Source organism: Colius striatus, chromosome 17 (assembly GCF_028858725.1).
Source record: "Colius striatus isolate bColStr4 chromosome 17, bColStr4.1.hap1, whole genome shotgun sequence".
In the NCBI taxonomy this organism is placed as follows: Eukaryota; Metazoa; Chordata; class Aves; order Coliiformes; family Coliidae; genus Colius; species Colius striatus.
This window is the reverse complement of record NC_084775.1, coordinates 11742288-11761726: the sequence shown is the minus strand read 5'-3', so window position 1 is coordinate 11761726 and position 19439 is coordinate 11742288. Positions and strand designations below refer to the sequence as shown.

The following is a 19439-nucleotide window of genomic DNA, read 5'->3' as shown; positions in this document are numbered from 1 at the left end:
TAGATACTGTGCATTATAAAATACTTCTGTTCAACAAATACACAACACTTACCTTTTACAGCTAGTTTATGAACCTGACCTTGTAAAATAAATGTTCCACTTGTGTTTCATACAGTTGCAGCTGTACTGAGACAAACATTGTTGTGTTGGTTTAAAAAGTTATTTTGCTCCAACACTGCCAGTGACATTTTCCTGGAGGTTACTAACTTTCTAAGTCACCTGAGATGAAGGATAATGTGATCTTGCTTCCCAATAGCTCACTCAAGTTTTTTTAAACCACCTTCATTTGCAGCTTAAAAATAGGTCAGTTCAATCAGCACCAAAACAGCTTTCCTCTGCAAGAACAGAGTTGAGTGTGTTTCTGAGAGCAGGGACAACTCTCCAAGCTGAGACTCTTCAGAAGGGTCAAATGAGTGGGAATAATTCTTTGCTTTCACTGCAACCTGTTTGTTGCAAAGTAATGAGGTAGATGTTGGTCACTGACTCTGCTTAAGCCTGACATAAATCAGGAATCTCTTCTCAGAGATTTTTTTTCTACATTTGATTTAAATCTCTCTCTGCCTTACATCTCACTTAACTGTCTTGGAGGCTGATGGTGCACAGTTTGAGGATAATAAATAATAGGCCCAAACCAGAGAGATACTGGAAGCTCAGTTGCTGATACAGCTCTGTAATTCACTGTTCACCATCCACCTTTACCTGCTAAAATATAGCTGGGAGAGATGGAAGGTTGTCTTTGGAGTTCTTGCCTTGCCAAGTAGACTGCAACCTCACCACTGTTCCATTAATCAACTTTCAAATCCCATCTTTTCTCCCTGCCCAATTGAGTTCTTTAATAATAAGGTTTTTAAGTTGATGTTGACTAGATTATAAACATACCTAAGGGCTGTCTCAATGTATTCAGTAGGAAGGAAAGACAGGCACTCCACAGACAAATGGGCATAAAGCTCACCAAGAAAGTAAAGTTAACATAGTATACTTTCTAGACAAGGGATTATTCTAATAATGGATTGATCAACCTTGGGTGCAACATCTCCCCCTGTGAGATTTATGAAATAGGTGTTTTGCTGTGATTCTTTATCAGTTTATCCAACAAAGGAAGGGCACAGATAGAATAGTTTAGGGCAAATACACAGGTAAAACAGGTGGCTTGCAGATTCAGAGATGGTTCAATTAAGAACCAGACCAGGTATTTCATTATTCAAAATTCTTCCTGTTATTATTTACAGAACAGATTTCAACTTAGGCATTTACCAGCAGCATGTCATATCTGCCCTCTGCCTTTCTCAGCAGGGATTATCTTGTATGCACACAGATGGCTACAGAGCTTGTCTGTCTCTCATGCTCACCTAATCACTAAGGTTCAACAAAAGGTGAACACCACAATTATGAAAGAGCTGACAGATTGTTTAAAAAGTAACACTAATCAATAGCAGCAAATGTACAATTTGAGTGATTAAACCTATGCCATTCATTACCCAACAAAATGAAAGTGAAATAAAATAAGGAGGAAACACCACAAAAAAAGTCAAATAGGAATTGGAAGCTGATACTTTAGGATGTCAATAAAAAATAATGTCATATTCTAGAAGATTCAGACATATTACTTTCACAAGCTGTTACACTACATTGTACGTCCTCAACTTGAAAAACCTCAGCAGTTTAGCATGTTCAAGACAGTTAATGAACAATGGATCTTATTCCTTTTTAATACCATATTTCAAAGGTCTTAAGAGGTGCTAGGGTTTCTGTCTCAAAGGATACTCTGTTGCAGGTGAACATTAAGAGAATGACATTTAAAGAGAACTACTGTGTATGTAGCTGACAACAAAGAACAATACAGAAGGCTTTTGCTTCTTCCCTATTGTGATTTGATTTTTTTCCCAAAGTGATGCATTATCAGTTATTATGATGGAGTAAACCTCTGGCTTTCCTTGTCCAGAAATCTCTATCCAGAATAAAGTACTGTTTGTTTCTATTATTCCTGTACCAATCAATATGTTCTTAAGACCCCTCTTCTCCAGTACCATGGCCACATACTATCTGGAGACATAGACCTTGCAATGAGAAAGCCGACAGGGAAATGAGGAGAGATTTAAGTAGTCCCTATACAAGAAATAAACAAATTACAGTGGAAGCTGTGGTGAAGAACATTCTACCATACAAGTATTTGCCTCATCTATGGGTTTAGTGGGTGTTTTAGTTTCTGTCAACAAGGCAAGACATTGCTATGTGGCTATAAGAGCCAATGCAAAGCAATCATGGTAAAAGGCCAATAATTTCATACAATCCTGGATAAACATCTTTGCCTGTATTTCATCAGGCTTAAGTGAAGGGATTGTGTGTTGCAAATATCCAAAGAGGTGCTCATGAGTTCTCAAATTAAATGTCTCCCCTGTTATTCTCATTCTGCTAACAAGGGCCTGCTGGAGTCCCATGAACAACTTATGGAAACACTTTCTGTTACACTTTAAAATTAGAAAAGATATTCTTTAAGTATGACAAATATAACCCTTTATGGTACCCACACATCCATAACATACACCCTACAGCTTTTCTCATCAGTATTTTTGATGCTCCACTGTGACTTGTTGCCATTATTGGTGCAGTGACCTGCTGGGGATTTAAAAGCTGGAATGCTAATATGCCATTGGAAAAAAAATGCACTGAAGAAAGGTAAGGTAAACACAGCAAGTGTCCTAATAACTTCAGCAGAAGGTGGGTGTTTCCAGTGTGTCCCAATGCTGATATATACATTTAAGTCCTTCCAATGCAGCATTTTGTAGCTCAAAAAAAAAAAGAAGACAGGAAGCTCTAAATTGGCCAGTCTTCTGCTTCACAATTTACAAATCCATAATAGTTAGCAGAAAAAACTACAGGAAAAGAAAAAAGATGGTGCAGAGGTGATATGTGCTAGTCTATTAAAAAAAAATAAAGTTCTGCCTGCTGTTAAAGCAGTGAAATTGTTCTTTTGAAAAAGAACCTGTAATTGAAATATTCAATAGCATTTCTGTTTGGTGTTTCTAAACGTGAAATTAGATGTTCCAGTAAGAAGCCCAGAAAAACCAACCCAAATTAACCCCACTCTCCAGAAACAAATAAGATTTAATTTCACTGTGGTTCTTCCTAAAGGTAGAATTTATTTCTTTTATTTTTTTTAATTTTAAATATGTAAATTGCCAACTGGCTTTCCTAAAATCAAAGGGAAATCTGAAGTACCAAACTAACCTAAGTTAGACATCTTGAAAGACCTGAACCTGAATCATCATTTCCTAAGCACAAAGTGAAGTACAGCAAAGATCTGGAGATTTGTGATACCCCAGGGTTTCTTACCTGACAACCAAGTTAATGCAAAGAAGGTTAGAACTATTCCCAGTCTGTCAGTAATTAGGGGACCTCTGCCATTTATCTTTGCTTTCTGTCTTACCCATTATCCCAACAACTGTTGCCTTGTAAAATGCCACCAACTGATAACTTTATTATAGACTTCACATGACCTTTGAACATAGAATTTTATGCTTCTGGAAAATGGGGTTTTTTTCATCTTTTAATGGAAATGAAGAGAGTGGGTTGATTTGTAGCAACTGCCAGGAGAATCTATCTTTGTTCTTATGAACTACTTTTTGCCACTACATCACTTGATACTAAAGCAATCATGGATCACAGCCATGTGAGACAAGAACTGGTATTTTCTGCAGTCAGTGGAACCACTAGGAAGGAAATTTTTTCTCATTAAAGGATGGAACAAATAAAAAAAAAAAAAACAGATTATATCCTCAACTTTAACTCTCAATATTCCAGAACTTGTGTGCCTGCACAACAGGGTCCCATCTGCAGACCTGAAAGCCTCTTTTCTTATCAACAAACCAGCAGAGAACAAGCACTGTTCAACAGCAGGAGCAAACTCCATGGAAAAGAAAAATCATGCAAAACAAGGGGATTGATTTTACACCTCTGATTTGTTAGGTGGCCACAATACCAGTTGTTCAACTGGGGTATATGGGGTATACACCTTGGTAACAAAAGCATAAGCCATTGAAAAAGAGGTATTTTTTAGTGAAATAAAGGACTGTAACATCTGAGTGGTCCTGGAGTTGGTATATAACAGTAATAACCAGTTCTGTGAGTCTGAAAGTACAGAGAATACCTTCAGCCTTCAATAATGGCATACTTAACTAGCTATCATTGGGTAAACATCCAGGCTACGTTTTTTCCAATGCTCTGAGATAGATTTTTGGTTTTCTTTCAGTGCTGAATAATAATCTGTCAATATTTCTTCATAGATGGTCTAAGAATAACAATGGGGCACAGTTAGACCATAGTAAAGTATATTTCATCCTAAGAATGAAGAAATATGAAAGGGAGATAAAAGGAAATGCACAAAATTTCTGTTTGTACTCAGAATATTTTTAAGCATAAGGCTAAAGAGGTATTTTGCAAGACTTGTAATCTGTGCTGTGCTGGTGAGGCAACCCATTTGAACACATTTATGTAGGATGGATAGCTGGCTATGTACTGTATTTTGTGTTCCCCAGGTAACTAAAAGTTACTCAGAAGTCACCCCATGACTTTTACATCTCTTGTCACTCTCTAATGAATATGCTGTCAGAATTCAAAAAGTTAATTTAAACTGTGATTCATAAAGGCCTTAAACACTAGACTTGTAAGAGTACTTGTAATTCAAGACAGACACGTACCACACTGAACTAAGTGTCCAAGTATACCAATTCATGCAACAAAAGTGAGTTCTGAACACTGGAAATGCCATGAATTCAGATTCTGCCTCCAAGAAGTCAGTGTAATGGTCCAAGACAGCATGACTGGGCCTTCCATGGGAAGCTGTGGTTTCCCTTCATGTGGTTTCACCATTTAATGAAGCAAACTTCTGGAGTTAGTATCTGTTTTCCAAGGTGCTGAAACTTTCTGTCCCCTCACTCCCTTGAGCAGATCATTTGCAACTGTCAGACACTGGAGTTGTAAAGCAATATTGAAAACTTGCAGAATATCAGGCAGTTTCTTACCATAGCCAAAGGGAGAACTCCTACAAGGTCCTTCTGGCTTATGTAGATCTTGGAGACTCCTAGATCAGATGTTGTATCTCCAGGATATTCCACTTGCCATGTGATGAGCTGGGTCCCAGGTAGGTCAGTTAGGTCTTCAATTTCAAAATCAATCTGCATAATTTCAGAGGAAGGACCATCCGCACTGCAAGAAAGAAAGAAAAAGAAAGATCCCATTCATATGAGCGATAAACCAGCAATATCATTGCTCTTATATTAATAAAACACTGGATTAAGGCTCTCCCACAGAGAGGATTTGATGGGATGATGGATTTAATAATGAATTAATCATTTGCACTTGTCTTAAGATTTCAGGGTATTTCCCATACATCCAAGTGGCTTAGTAACACTCTGTGTCATGGATGGGGAAACAAAACCTAACCAAGATAAACCTAAGGCTAAAGCTGCAGCCTAAACATTCTGCCTATGAGGCGCTCCCTTTAACAAGCACATTGTTTTTCTTCCCTGTCAAAGCAACACATGAGCAAATCTAAACGGAATCATTCCATGAACTGGGAGAACACTGCATTAAGAGTATTTTCTGCTTTTTAAGAAGGGAGGCATGGAAGAGATGTCAGAGCTCAGGATGGGGTCTGTGAACCAGGGCAGCAGGGAGCAAAGGACTGGAAAACTTGGAACTAATTTTTTAGCTCTACTGCTACCTTGCTGTGAAGGTCTGTCTGAAGCTCCTTTTGTTCTTTGCTAAACCAGGAATTAGAGCCAATTTAGCTTGTTGCAGAAGAGCGTTACAAAACTGGATTATTTAATATTGGCCAATCCTGTCATGATCCTTGAGTAAAAAGCATTAGAAAAGAACAAAGAGTGACCAGCTGTGCTTCTCCAGGACGCTCTGGCAACACTGGGGTTACCAATACCTTATCAATGCTACTTTGTCTTTACATGCTGTCCTTCCTAAGGGTACATAGTTCATATAAGTGAGTACCATAAAACAGAAATGTAAAGAAGGAAAATTGGAAAGGGGCTCATTGATGCAATTCCTGCAAAGCTTGTTATAAAATCAACTACTTTACAGAAAGCAATGCAGCAAAGTTTCTTTTGTGTATCTTGGCAAGTTGAGCTCCATTGTTCAGTGTCATTTATAGAGACAAGACCATACTTGATTTTCTCTAATGTTGTTGAGGAATGCAAGAAATCTTTTAGAGTGCAGAAATGCAGGGGACACTGAGAATGCAAGTGATTTTACTTCTGAAGTACTGGAGGCTGAACAGATCTTCAGTGTTTGTGTGGAGGGGAAAGAGACAGATTTCATTCAGTGGGGTAATATTCAGGGAGAGAAAGAATGGCACAACACTTGTGTGTCACACTTAGGTTGGAGAGTGCAGCTAGAAGAGGAAGTATTTCAGCAATTGATTAGAGAATCTCTGAATGTGCCTAAAGGTGCACTTTTTTTGTGAAGACCAGTTATGACAACAGCCCCAGTTTGGGATTTTTCCCAAAGTATTCAGGTATTTTTATCATGCTGTTCAAATCCAAAGCTTTATCAAAAGCTACTGCTTGAAGAGTTTAATCTGATCATCTTTAAGATTTGGACTTTAATGTATGTATTGAGTCTTTGCTATCCTGGATGGAATTTAAAAGAAGCCTCTCTGTTTCCAAACTGGAACACTTTGTGTTCAATTCCTCATTTCTGCATGTCAGGGGAAGGAAAAAAAAAAGAAAGAGCACTTTCCAAACTAGCCCTGAATGCAGACTTATTTCATGCTGACCTAGGTAGGATCAGAAAGCTGCTTTATGCAGCTGTGACTATTGAAACTCGGTTACCTTAATTGTATGAGCAGGAATGGGCAGTGCACTGCCTACAAATACTTGGCAGTGATCCTGTTTTGTACGCTATGTTCTATCACAGTTTCTGTGTTTAAAGAACTAATTGAATCTTCATATAATGAACCTTGGTTTTGTGATTCTATTCAGGGTGCCTTTCTCTATTATTGCATTGGTGTCTGCTGCTACCAGCCACCACCTTTGCAGAATTGGTGCTGTCACCAGAAATGTGTCTTGTAACAGCAGTGGAGGATTGCTGCACAGGAGGGGACGGCAGGGCAGAATACCACAGGAAAAACAAATGATTGTCAAAAGGACAATCAGCTTAACCTTTTCCAGATGTGTTGAGGATTGGGAGAGAAGGAGAAAAATGTATAGGGACAGGAAAACAAAATGGAAATAATTTCTTTTAATTTCTTCTCTAAAGCAGGACTCTGAAGGAAGCATTTCTTGTAGCAATACCCCACCCCATTTTTCTACCAAATGCTGTTTTGATAGAAATTACTGGTCCTCTCAGAAATACTAAACACCTCCAAATGACAAGATTCTAAAGCACCTCAAAAATCAATGAGAATCTCATTACTGCTACTACAGATGTATTAAAAAAATGTAGAGGTATTGCATGAACTATGATCAGACCCAGGCTGTCAGTACAAGGTCAGGAACTTTTAATTACTTTACTTATCACTCACTGTGATGCTCCCAGCATGTGCAAGTCCCACGGATCAGTGTCCCCAACTTACAGCCTTTTAAAGCAGTATTTAGCAATTGATTTTTTTCCACAGAGAAGTTGAAAAATTGCCCTTAAGATTACAAAAATGTAAATGGAGAAATCTGGATAAATAATATCTGTTACTGGAGTTCTGGCGCATTAAAATAGTTCTGGCTTTTAGTTTACAGTCAAGGCTGCTTGATACACCAATAGCATTAGTTACAATCTGAAAGGCTACAAAATTGCAACATTCAGGATGGACAAACCCAATGGTTCACAACAGCAAACTGAGTTGAAGAGTGGTCAAAGTGAAACAGTGCTTGGTGCCGATGTAAAGTCAAGGTTTTTTTTCATTATAGTTGAGAATTAACTCTACTGGAGCTTGTGTTGCCAATGAACTCTTCTTGTGAACAGAGCAATGCTGAGCTCTGTGTGTGTGGACACATTTTTAAAGAGTCTCAGTCCATTTTAAGACAAGGAAGATGGAAAAAAAAGCAAGCTTCATTGAAATGGAGTGGTCTGGTCTTTCCTGTCAGCCAGGACAGTATGGGCATGTTCATACTGTATTTCATAATCTGGCTTTTATTTCGTGTCTTACAAAAGATCAAGCAGCTCTGACAAATTAAGAACAACGAGAAACTCTGTGCTGTCTCTAGGGGAGTATTTCCTACCTCCACAGAGCCTCTCTGCATCTGCACCTTCTGACATATCCCTGGCTGAGGCAATATTTTTTTAAAAAATATCTTTTTTCTGCCCTTTCAGCCTGGGAGTCCTTTTACACCTGAGAGGCTTCCATCCCAGCCCTTGGTCATCTGCTGACTCCTGTGCCATTATGTCTAGTTTCTTTAGAGAAAGAAGCAGCCTCTCTTTTGGGTCTCTGGGGATGGAATGCCCTTCAAGAGACAGCTTTCAAGAAAGGACCCTGTAAATCCAAGAACAGCCATTGGATGTTGGCAGTGTTAGACAACTCCAGTATCTCATTCCTGATTTCACTCGCTGTGGCATCAGCTTTGATCTTTATATAATGCTCACAAAACAAGATTCATTGTGAATCTACTAAAATGACCGGGCATGTAAGTTTCTCATAATACTACATATAAAGTTTTAACACTGTCTTTAGAAGGCTATAACACACACTAGAAGCCTAAAGCCATGAATATGCTAAATAAGATGAATCATAGGAATGTTAATGAAAGAGCCTTGGGGAGAAGACAGAAAGAAGGTAATCTTTACTCTTTTTTACCTCCACACACATATGCAGGTCTCCAGCACATCTTTTACAGGGTACCAAGACTGTGGCCTGAAATGCTGCACAGGCCAGGCTGAGAGGTGGAACAGCAGTGCACAGAAATGGAAGAAATATCTCAAGGGATACTGGGAAAACTTTCCAGCATGACAGAAGGGAGACAGCAGCACAGCTGACCCCATGAGACCTCAGGGGGTTTGTGAAATTTGTTAGACCGTTTAACTGCAGAGAAAATTAAACAGAAAATGACTTTTCCATAAAAAGAGGGATAAGATGGTTTGTGCACCACAAAGTGTGTAAGATGATTTAGACACACAAAGTGGAACAAGGTAACATTTCAGAAAGAAAATGATTTAAAAATAACTACAAATCTTCCAATCCCTACCATTCTATGATTCTGTGATTCTATGAAAAGTAAGATGATATACCATGTTGCACAGCAGAGGAAGACACCAGCTCTGTCCTGTCACTGCACAAAGCCATCAGTGGCACTATATGTTAAATACAACCTCTACCTTGTGTGGTAGGAAATAACCTAAAACTATATGAGATGTAGAATAAAGGCATAACAAAGAGCAGTGAAATCAAAGCATTGTAGTTTTGTAACAGAACTCCACATTCTTCTTCTGAAACCATTTAGGAAATAGTTCTTTTTAAAAGCTTTTTCTATAGTATTTTCTTCAAAACTTAAACAATTGTTTCCTAAACAAACATGAAGAGGTCACAGGGAATTCAGAAGACCACTAAAGAATCAGCCTTCCTTTGCTATACTTGCTTTCTCTGTATCTCCTTCCCTTCTGCTTAATAATCTCTCCCCAGTCCCAGAGTTCCCCTATAGCTCACAAGTATTATGCTTATGCTCCTCTATGGCAGCTCGTCCCTCGCAGTGCCAGGACTCTGGGAACTTTATCCATTTTCCAGCACTACTGAGAACATGTTACTGAGTAACATATTGTCTTCCTCCTAAATAGATTTTGAGTGAGGAAAAAAAAGGGAAGAGGAAACTCAAAGAAAATAAGAAAAAAAATCACAGTGAGAAAAAGAAAAATTATCTGCTGAAGGATGAGAGAGAAAAGCAGAAAATAAACTTCTGTGAAATGTAGATAAAAGGACAATGATAGATAAAGGAGATTTGGAGTGCATAGACACTTTGTGAGAAGCACCTTAAAAAATCCATTTGAATGGGAAATGGAGCTAATGGGAGAGAACAGCCAAAAAATGGAAATACAGGCTCAAACTTTCTTCTCAATTGAGTCAACTTTTCCACCAATTTTAAGTGTCAGAAAAGGATCCTGACAATCACTCATTTTATCTTCATCAAGAAAAGACTGTCTGTCTGGTCTTTGCTGAGTTCCTAACAAATACTCCCAAATCTAGTTTCAGGAAAGAGCATAATTTTCTTTGTGGGGTTCTTTTGTTTGTTTTAAGAAGCCTCTACATGAGAGTCAAACTGTAGTGGCAGGGGGACACATTTGCATTCCTCGTCATATCTGTCAGAGAAAGAGATTACAGCTCTTCTGCATAAACAGGTACTTGCAATGCAATAAAGTACTTCTGCTTGACATGTTTGATAGCATCCTAGACATTATGTGTATAGAATGTGTAAGTAAAAAATGTGGAATCACTAACTAGGAGACCATAATACTGACATCTGAGGAATAAAAGGCACAGAATGAGAAAGGAATACTATATCTTATGATAGGCTAATTTATTTGGGCTTTTTTTTGGTGCTCATCACCACAGAATAAGCCATTGCTTTGGATATGCTGACAACTACTTCCAGTTCAGGTAGTGGGGATTTAAAAATCCCTCTGTAAGAGATGATGATGAGTGTAAACTTCACATTCACATCTCTTATTTATGTGGGGATTTTTTTGGTGTGTATTTAACTTCAGCAATCAATACTTGCTAGCTTTAGGTTTCCTGTGGAGGTCCAACCTAAAACAATGTACACAAACATATTTGCTTCAGGCAAGACTTGAACTCTTCAATATAGTATGGGAAGACAAAGCTGGAAGAAGCATTCCACTACTGATGTGCAGGCTTTGGAAGCTTTATGATTCTGGACTGAGGTTCTTTTACCTGTCTCACGTGTACAAAAAACATCAGCTAAAAGCCCTCAAAACCATCTTACAAGCAAAGAGACATGCTTTATTTTAATGATTTTGACCATATTTTCCTTCCCTTTCCAAGCTAGAATGCAATCAGTGAATCAATGAAGCTTTTATACAGGATAAAAATTGCAGAATTTCAGGGAACTGTTTTATTCCTACAACGAGGATTTCAGATAAAAAACCAAAAATGGCAAGATTTGACGTCAAACATAACACGTTAGCAGTGTGATATTGCCTTTCACCAGCTGAGGAGTTGGCTGGACTCCAGAATGTGAACTCAACATACCCAATTCTTGATCTCCCAAATCTATTAGGCAAGTATGAATCTAACTGGCAAGACTAGGAGGATTTCCACCCGTCCCTTGCAGTTGAAAGTAAAATGTCTGAGTTCACCTAAATAGTTAGGATTTTATTAAAACAAAACTAAAAAATATGTTACCAGTGAACTAGTAGCTACACAGTCTACACATCAGTCCCTCTAGTCTAAACCAATAACAAAATGAAAGACATACTTTAGACAGGAAAGTGTGGCATGCAGTTTGGGGCTCAGACCTTCCCAAGGTCAGAGAGCGTGTGTTAAAAACAATCAGATCAGGAGAATCTAGCCCAGTGCATTACAGCAGAGATCATTATTCACCATTGATATATCAAGATAGGGTGATACATACAGCAGTACATTAAAATTTAATTTTACTCATTGTCATCTTACTATTAAAAATTCAGTGATGGGTAGGCTGAAAAGCCATTTTTCTTCAGGATTCAGTATGTGAAGTGAACGACTAGCAAGAAAAATCACACACACACAAAGAGTCTGCTAATCATGTAATAAAGTTATTTCTAAAAAATTGATCCATCTCTCTGGAGCCTGAAATCAGCAGTGCTGGCCAAGAAAGATTTCCTGAATTATTTACTTGACTTTTTTTTTGCTATTTTTCAAATAAATTATTCACATATACATTTTTCCAGCTGTTGACAGTGCTTTTCCTAAATAACTCAAACCATTCCAAAGTGGATAGAAATTAGCAAACTTTTTAATAGAATATAAATTAAAAACATGATTTCTCACCAAATTATCATTTCAGTTCAGAGCCACGATTCTGAGCTTCTCTTGACATTGCAAATCCAGTGATCATTTAGCACATTATGTTACGGGAATGCTAAATCAACATTGACATTATCACATCCAGTCTAATAATCATTCCATAAATTATTCAACACGGTAGTCAGTAAACATCAAGTACTTTTGAAGCTGCCCAATCATGAGGCAACATCAGAAAAACCACAGTTACTATGCAGGTGGGATTGAATTGCAGGGCTAAGACAAGACTTTTACTGACAGTGCAAAGTCTAACAAAACACTGCAAATACGCTGTCAATCTAGGTTTCTCTACCTGCTGTCTTTCATTGTTCTCAGCATAAAAACAACAATAAATAGTACATAACTCATATGTAAGTGTGATAAAACTGCAGAAGAGGAAACCAGGTGTACAGTCACGAATGACTGTTATTAATTGGCAAAGTTTCTACAAGATCAAAGGCTCAGAATACCCTGTATGAGACAACTGCTGAAAGTGATGATTGCTCTCTTAACTGACAAACACAAAGAACAGGAGAAAGAGAATATTTTCACTTAGGAAAACCAAGTATAAAGACCTCAATTAAATAATACTTCAGTACACATGAAGTGATGTGTTGACTCCACATCCCTGGTTTGCCTAGGATTGGCAGCATTTTAAGAATTTGACTCTTACATCATGAGCCCCAGACCTAAGCCTTGAGATCAATACCAGTCTTAAGTGTTCCTTAAAAATTCTTAGACATTTCATTCACCTGAAAATTTCTCAGGCTGTTAACACTATCACTGACTGTTTCCTGAAAATGAAAGAAACCTCTTGCTGAATGGGAGGAGTCACACAAACATAATACTGATCAGCATGCAATGAGACAAAGTATTTCCACACTAAAAAATTACAGGGCCAGTGCTGCAAATATTTGTTATTGAGTAATCCCACCATACTAAATCATGAGATCAAGCACTGTGCTGACTACACTACCCTGCAGCAAAATTCATTCCTCATCCTACAAATATTTATCCACCTAAAAAGCCTTATATACACAAACAGCAAATTTATACTTGTGCATAAATATATGTGGGATTAGACTTGGTGAATTCAGGTTAAGTCTTTTTTAGTAATTATTTATCCCTGAAAGGCAATCATACAAATGGAGTTATTTGCATATGTGTTATACAAGAAAGCTTTCCTTGACTTCAAGAACGCTATTTAGCAGAGGCACTAGGTCTTTATTCCCATGATAACTAGACACAAGCCCAAGGGAAGTCTTTGGCTCACAGAAATGTATGTGCCCATTCAGGAGTCTCTTTCTGAGCCTGACACTTAATACCCTGTCACCAAACTAGACCAATTACAATTAGGCAAAACTGAGTTGAACAAAGAGATAATCCAGTCATTGATTGGTCCTGTGAGATCCATCTCTCTGCAAAAGGAAACACACAGAATATGTATAAACAGCCTTAATTCTGTCTTCTAGAGAGTGCTTCTCACGGAGTCTATAACAACATTTTCCAAGCAGTGCTTATGGTCCAGTGTAGAAGCAATAAAAGAGCCTATGAGGTGCTGAAGAGTGAAACTCTTACTCCCTTACCTCCACCTGTTATTTCATGATTGCCTGTTCTTGCTCACCTTCAGAAGAGCACACCTAAGAAATCTCTTACATAAGCTTATCACAGCTACCATTAATACATTGATAATTTGTATTTTCTTAGCAAATGTAATACATTTAAAAGGTTCAAGCAAGGAATCATCAGCTTGAGAACACTGAGAAACTGTCTAAAAGCTACTTCAGGAGTGAGTCTCTCCAACAAGTGCCACTTTACTGGTCTATGTTAATATCATTAATATCAAAGATGCAGCATTTTGCTGCTTTATGATCCATGCTTCAGACATCCTTGATGCCCATTTTGGTCATTTGACTTTGGAATAGAAAATGATTTAAAAATTATCTCCCATACTCACTACAATAATTAATTGTAGTCTCAAATCCAGAGTGGAAGATCTCAGCATGTAGCTCCAGTCCTGTCTCCAGGGTGAGATCTATAACATACCTTTTATTTTAATGCCTTGCTTAGTAGTGTCCACAGTGATTCAACAAATGTAATTATACATAAAAGCAGCATTACATTTCATTAGATTCATTGCCTCAATATATTTCAAAATTAGTGCTTTTTTGGAGAGATCTGCCAAGGCATATGCAATATATGAGATTAGTATCCTCAACTACAAGAACTTCCTGTGCTGTGAACTATTCAGCAAGTATTTCTGCTGAACTCATACATCTTGTAAAACTGCAAAGTTCTTTTCAACTAAAAAAAATGTTTACTGAACCCAAATGGTCAGTATCTGCCAAGTTTAAAATTAAAAAAGAAATGTTTTCCAGCTTCCTTAATATTCCATTTAAAGAAGCTTCCAGCATCTCCTTTCTTATTTTTAGGCAGTAACATGAAAAATAAACTGAAGAGACAATATACACATTGCTTCCCCTGCATACCCCCCTCTCCCCCTCCTACAGCTTTTTGAAAGAGCTTTGGGATGAAATAATGACATATATATTTAAATCACAGAGTTATAGGGTAATTTTGGTTGGAAGGAACCTCTAAAAGCCATCTGGTCTAACACCTTTCTGAAAGCAGCATCAATTTCAGTGTTGGATTAAGTTTGAAAGGTTTTAATTTTCTCACATGGTTTTCCAAAGAGGCACATTATTTGGAGTGCTTTTTCAGGTCTTATGGAAACGCTGGGACATCCTCAGCACTTAGACCTGCCCTTCATATATTAACACCAACAGGTAAGAGACACAAGCAGGTATAAAAACTGAGTTTTCTCTTCCATTAGCTCTTAAAAAATTTAAACCTGGCTATGATCTAGTAGCCTGAAGTCATCGTGATGTCTATTAGGCTTCTGTTCTCTCCCAACACAAGGGAGAAAATGATGGATCTGGAGGCATGCTAAGAAAGGTGACATCAAGAGACTACATTTACTAAAATTTGAAAATTAAATAACACCATGCTCTGCCAGGCTATTTCCAAGACCAAATATCTGATCACCAGTACTAAATGGAAAACTGCCACCTCTGCAGTATGTACATTTGTTTTGCTTTGTCAACACATTTCAATCTTGATCTGATAGGCTAAAAGTTACACTCATTAAATTACTTTGGCTTTAATGATCAAGATACAGTATCCCCTCCCTACACCAGCTATGGTACAGTTTTAGTATCTGAGCAGATGTTTCCCCTCTGTATACCTTGGGATAATCTGATAACCATGATGAAATCACACGGACAGGATGATGATACGGGTCTGCAGTTGAGTCCTAGGTCCTGTCAAATCAAATCATAGTTCTGGACATACTTGTATCATTAAAAACTGTGTGAGTTCAAAAGCTCACAGAACATTCTTGTTAGTTTGAACTGTTCCATTAAGTCAAGCAGTGTCACGATTTTGGGTTTTTCTATCTCATTGAGGCACCTGACTGTTCACCACTTTGATCACAAGGATGAATTGCACCTGAGCTCAGAAAGACTCGGGAGATATAAGGGGATACATATGTCCTGGCAATCCTTGGATACTTTCTGAGGAGTTACAATGAAGAAAACATCAAACAAAAATTATGATTGTGGCTACCATGCTGCAGAGAATTATCCAACAGAAGGTGTACCGAGACCAGCAAACTATCACCAGGGTAGATAACAGCAACAGTTACAACTGATTTATTGTAGTAAGTACATTCAGTCACCATCCCTTGGTGAGGTCTATCTCTTCTAGCTGAATCACCAGCACTCACTTTTAAAAGTAATGTTAATCTTATTTATGCAAATGGTCCAGGAACTGCTAAAGCAAATGCAAAGACCAATTGTCCAAATGAAAGATGATCATTCATTCTAGATGAGGGAAAAAAAAGACCCCAGCACAGGAAGCCAGAGCTGCACTTATCTGCTGGTCTGGGCAGGAAAATGTCTCGGTCCATATGGATAGTTCCCTGCTACTGCAACCACCACATAGTATAATCTCTTCATAAACTTATCAAGTTTCATTTTAAAAGTATTTAGGGATTTCAAATCCCTACTCCTCTGAAAGATTCTTCCAGAACCTGATTATTCTAATAGTTAAAGCAGTCAGAGGAGCCACCCTGGCTGGAACAGAAGCCTTCTACGAATCATGTCTCAGAGCAACCACATCGTAGCACACTCCAGGCTTTGAAATAGATAGTATGGTAAAATGCAGCTCCACTTCCTACAGCAAGTGCTCATAGCAAAACATTAAATAACTCTGCAGACCTTCTGGAAACATGTAATGGCTGATAATAGCTCCCTCATTCAAAATTATTCCTTCCACATTTCCGCGTCCTCAAATCACCTCCAGCTAAATAACTCCTTCCCTGCCCGAGTACAGTTGTAAACAAAAGAATTACATTTCTGCAGATAAACTTCAGTGAACTTTAAATATTCACCAATCTAAGTAGGCAGGCTGAGAAAAGGTGGGCTCTCACTACCTTATCTCAATACACTCTGTCAGAAAGCAACTAGAGTTGTTTGCCATTGCCAAAAGTAAAGTACTCTTTCAGAAAAAATAATAAGGTAACAAAACTAATAACTAAAAAAATGGAGGAGAAAAACAGACATGGCATGAATTAGAGAAATGCTGCAAGAAGTACTATAAAAAATGTGCTGGTGTGAATAAGAAATATCATCTAATGAGACTGAAGATCTCTTGCCACTGACTTGTGTGATGGACATATCACATCACATCACATAAGCTTTCTTACTATGTATCAAACTTACAGCTAATTTGAGCTTTAAAGCCATTTCTAATAGTATGTTTGAAGATATTAATCTTGTACCTTAAAAGAAGATACCGTGGCAAACCACCACCAACTCTGGGGGCTGAGTAACAGCAGAAATTGCATTGGTTCTACTTGTAAGAATCTCAAGACTGTACTTACAAATCTTTATAATTGTCAGTGGAAAGATGTACATCTAGTCCTTTAAAAAGACATATTGATTTTATTGAACTGGAGGCAGGGGAAAAGAAACCCTAATTATTATAATTATTAATTCAGCAATGCTAGTAATCATTAGTAGTTTCAACAGGTTCATAAATCATTCACATAATGGAGAAAAGCAGCAAGTGAAGATCAATTTCTGCTCAGAGGCACTACAAATTTGCCACTCTTAAAAATTTGAATCAAATTACCTTCCATGAACAGTAGAACTTCATAAGATGATGACAAGAGGTGAGAAAGTTGTGTATCAAAATACAAGTAGGATTTCACCTCATGACACAAACCTAAATATTAGATTGCTTGAATTACTGACTCTTCTTTGTTTTATACTCTTACTGCTATCACACTATAGTTTCTTAGTCCAATTTTGACCCTTTAATAACTTAATCAAATGTAATCTCTCTTTCTTTGCAAAGCTAACATGAAACCATTGCAAACATACACATGCTTCAGTGTTCCTTCACTTCAATGGAAAATCCTAAAGGGTGTACTAGCTGGAACACACAATTTTAAAGAAAAACATGGACTTGAAGTACTTCCTCCAAGCAAGATGGAAAATTTAGATAGGCAACATATTTCAAACCTCATAACTAACCTGATTCATGGAATATGTGTGGAGAAATCCAACATTAGCTCTTATGAGTAATAAAATCAACCAAATCACATGAAGAATTAAAACATTGCACTGCCAAAATTATCTCTTCAGTCTATGAATATAAACAGATTTTCAGGCATGGTTTTCCCTTTGCATTATTCAATCTGCTTGACTTTAGTCATGCTTTCACTGCACAACAGGATAAGGTACAAATAAGAGTGACAAATATTGAAGGAAATGGACAAGTTTTTCTGAAAACAGAAGAAGAAATCATCTGCCAGTTTTTCAGGAGGCTTGAATGTGTAATACTTTAAGTAACATCAAGGAGAGCAGAAGGTAGGGTGGTAATTTACTGAAAAACTCAGTAGGTGAGGTTTAAAACACAGAAGAAACAGAAAGTGCTAACTTTCTGAAAATATTTTAAGGATTTAAGTGTCAAGGAGAGAAAATTGCTAGAGCAGGTAGGCAGGAGAGTATAATTAGAAACAACAGGATATATGGACTAAATTCAAAGCAAAAGCACACTGGAAGAGTCTCAAAAGGAAACGGTAGATACAATAACTGAAAAGATTTAAAATTAGATAGGACAACATGCTTAGAAAGAAATAGTTTTTGCAGTGGCATATATGGCTGTAACAAGCTTTTTTTTTTTTCCCTGTTTTTTTTTTGCCTAGTTTCTTAATAAAGAAAGGATTATGCAATCGGTATATCTGTGTGTCTGTCACTCTCTTCAGTAACATTAGATCAATTTCATCACAACTAGGCAGAAGGGTAGAGGTTAAGAATTACGAAGTTTTTGGAAGCTGGCAGACAGAAGAAAAGAAGGCCCCAAGTGATTAACCTCTCTGTCAGAAAAGATGCTCTACGCTCCTGAAGAATCCATGCACGCACTCATTCCTAAGAAGCAAACACATAGAAACCAGGTTTCTATCTTCTGGCTACTCACTGAAATATGCCTTAAGTTATGGCTTAACTTTACAGCTCCCTGATTTTCTTTAAAGTTCCAGTTCAGAAGTTGACCCCTGCTTAGCAAACCACTGAAGCAAGCTCTTTCAGTCTTCTGGGACTCAATCTCATTTTATAAGTTAAGCATATGTGTAAGTACTCTGCTAAATAGGAATGAATTTAAATACTCTGCTGAGCTAGGCTCTCATTTATCAGCAAAATCACCAGTTCAACTCAGTAAATTCAACAAATTATATGTGGAGAGAATTACTCCTGACCCTTGTTCAATGCTGCATGAAAATGACCCCTGTAGGAATAGAGAACCCTTGAAACAGGTCTCCCACATAATTAAGAGCAAGACCTACACTTTCTTCTCCCAGACACCCTGACTGTACTAGGAAGGTAGTAAACCAAAGCTCATAATGTTTTCATGAACAAATGAGTCTTCCTTTCATTACTAAGCCTTTCAGTATAAAATACACTTGGTATCTGATGTGCTGTTTATGATCATTACCACAGCTAATGTAAACTTAAAAGGCAGTATGATTATTTTCTATATCACACAATCCTAGAACACATAATAAATAGCAGCAACTCAGGAACTTAAGAAAGGGGAAAAGAAATCTTCATGATAAAACCATGCAGTGACATGGATGAATAATGTTTCTCTGACAATTACAAAAGAAGAAGAGCTACCAACTATGACTCTATCTCTAATTTCCATATTTAATAATTTAGAACTCTTAGTTTACAAAAGCAGCATCGTGTTCTCCAAACCTTGTGGAAATGTAAAACAAGAAGCCATAAATTCAGATCTAACTCTCTGGTGCACACTTTTCCAGTGCTAAGGAACAAAATACTCTCAAATATGAAACAGTCAAGGCTTAGTGCAAAGTTTTTTATAT

The 19439-nt window shown here is 37.5% G+C and overlaps 1 protein-coding gene across 1 annotated transcript in view; it reads right to left on the bottom strand.

The window, feature by feature from the left end:
* TMEM132D (transmembrane protein 132D) overlaps positions 1 to 19439 on the bottom strand; it is a 234809-nt gene that overhangs the window by 85599 nt on the left and 129771 nt on the right. Inside the window, exon 4 of the mRNA XM_010196487.2 lies at positions 5022 to 5205. Coding sequence (XP_010194789.1) covers positions 5022 to 5205 — 184 coding nt within the window. The remainder of the gene's footprint in view (positions 1 to 5021; positions 5206 to 19439) is intronic.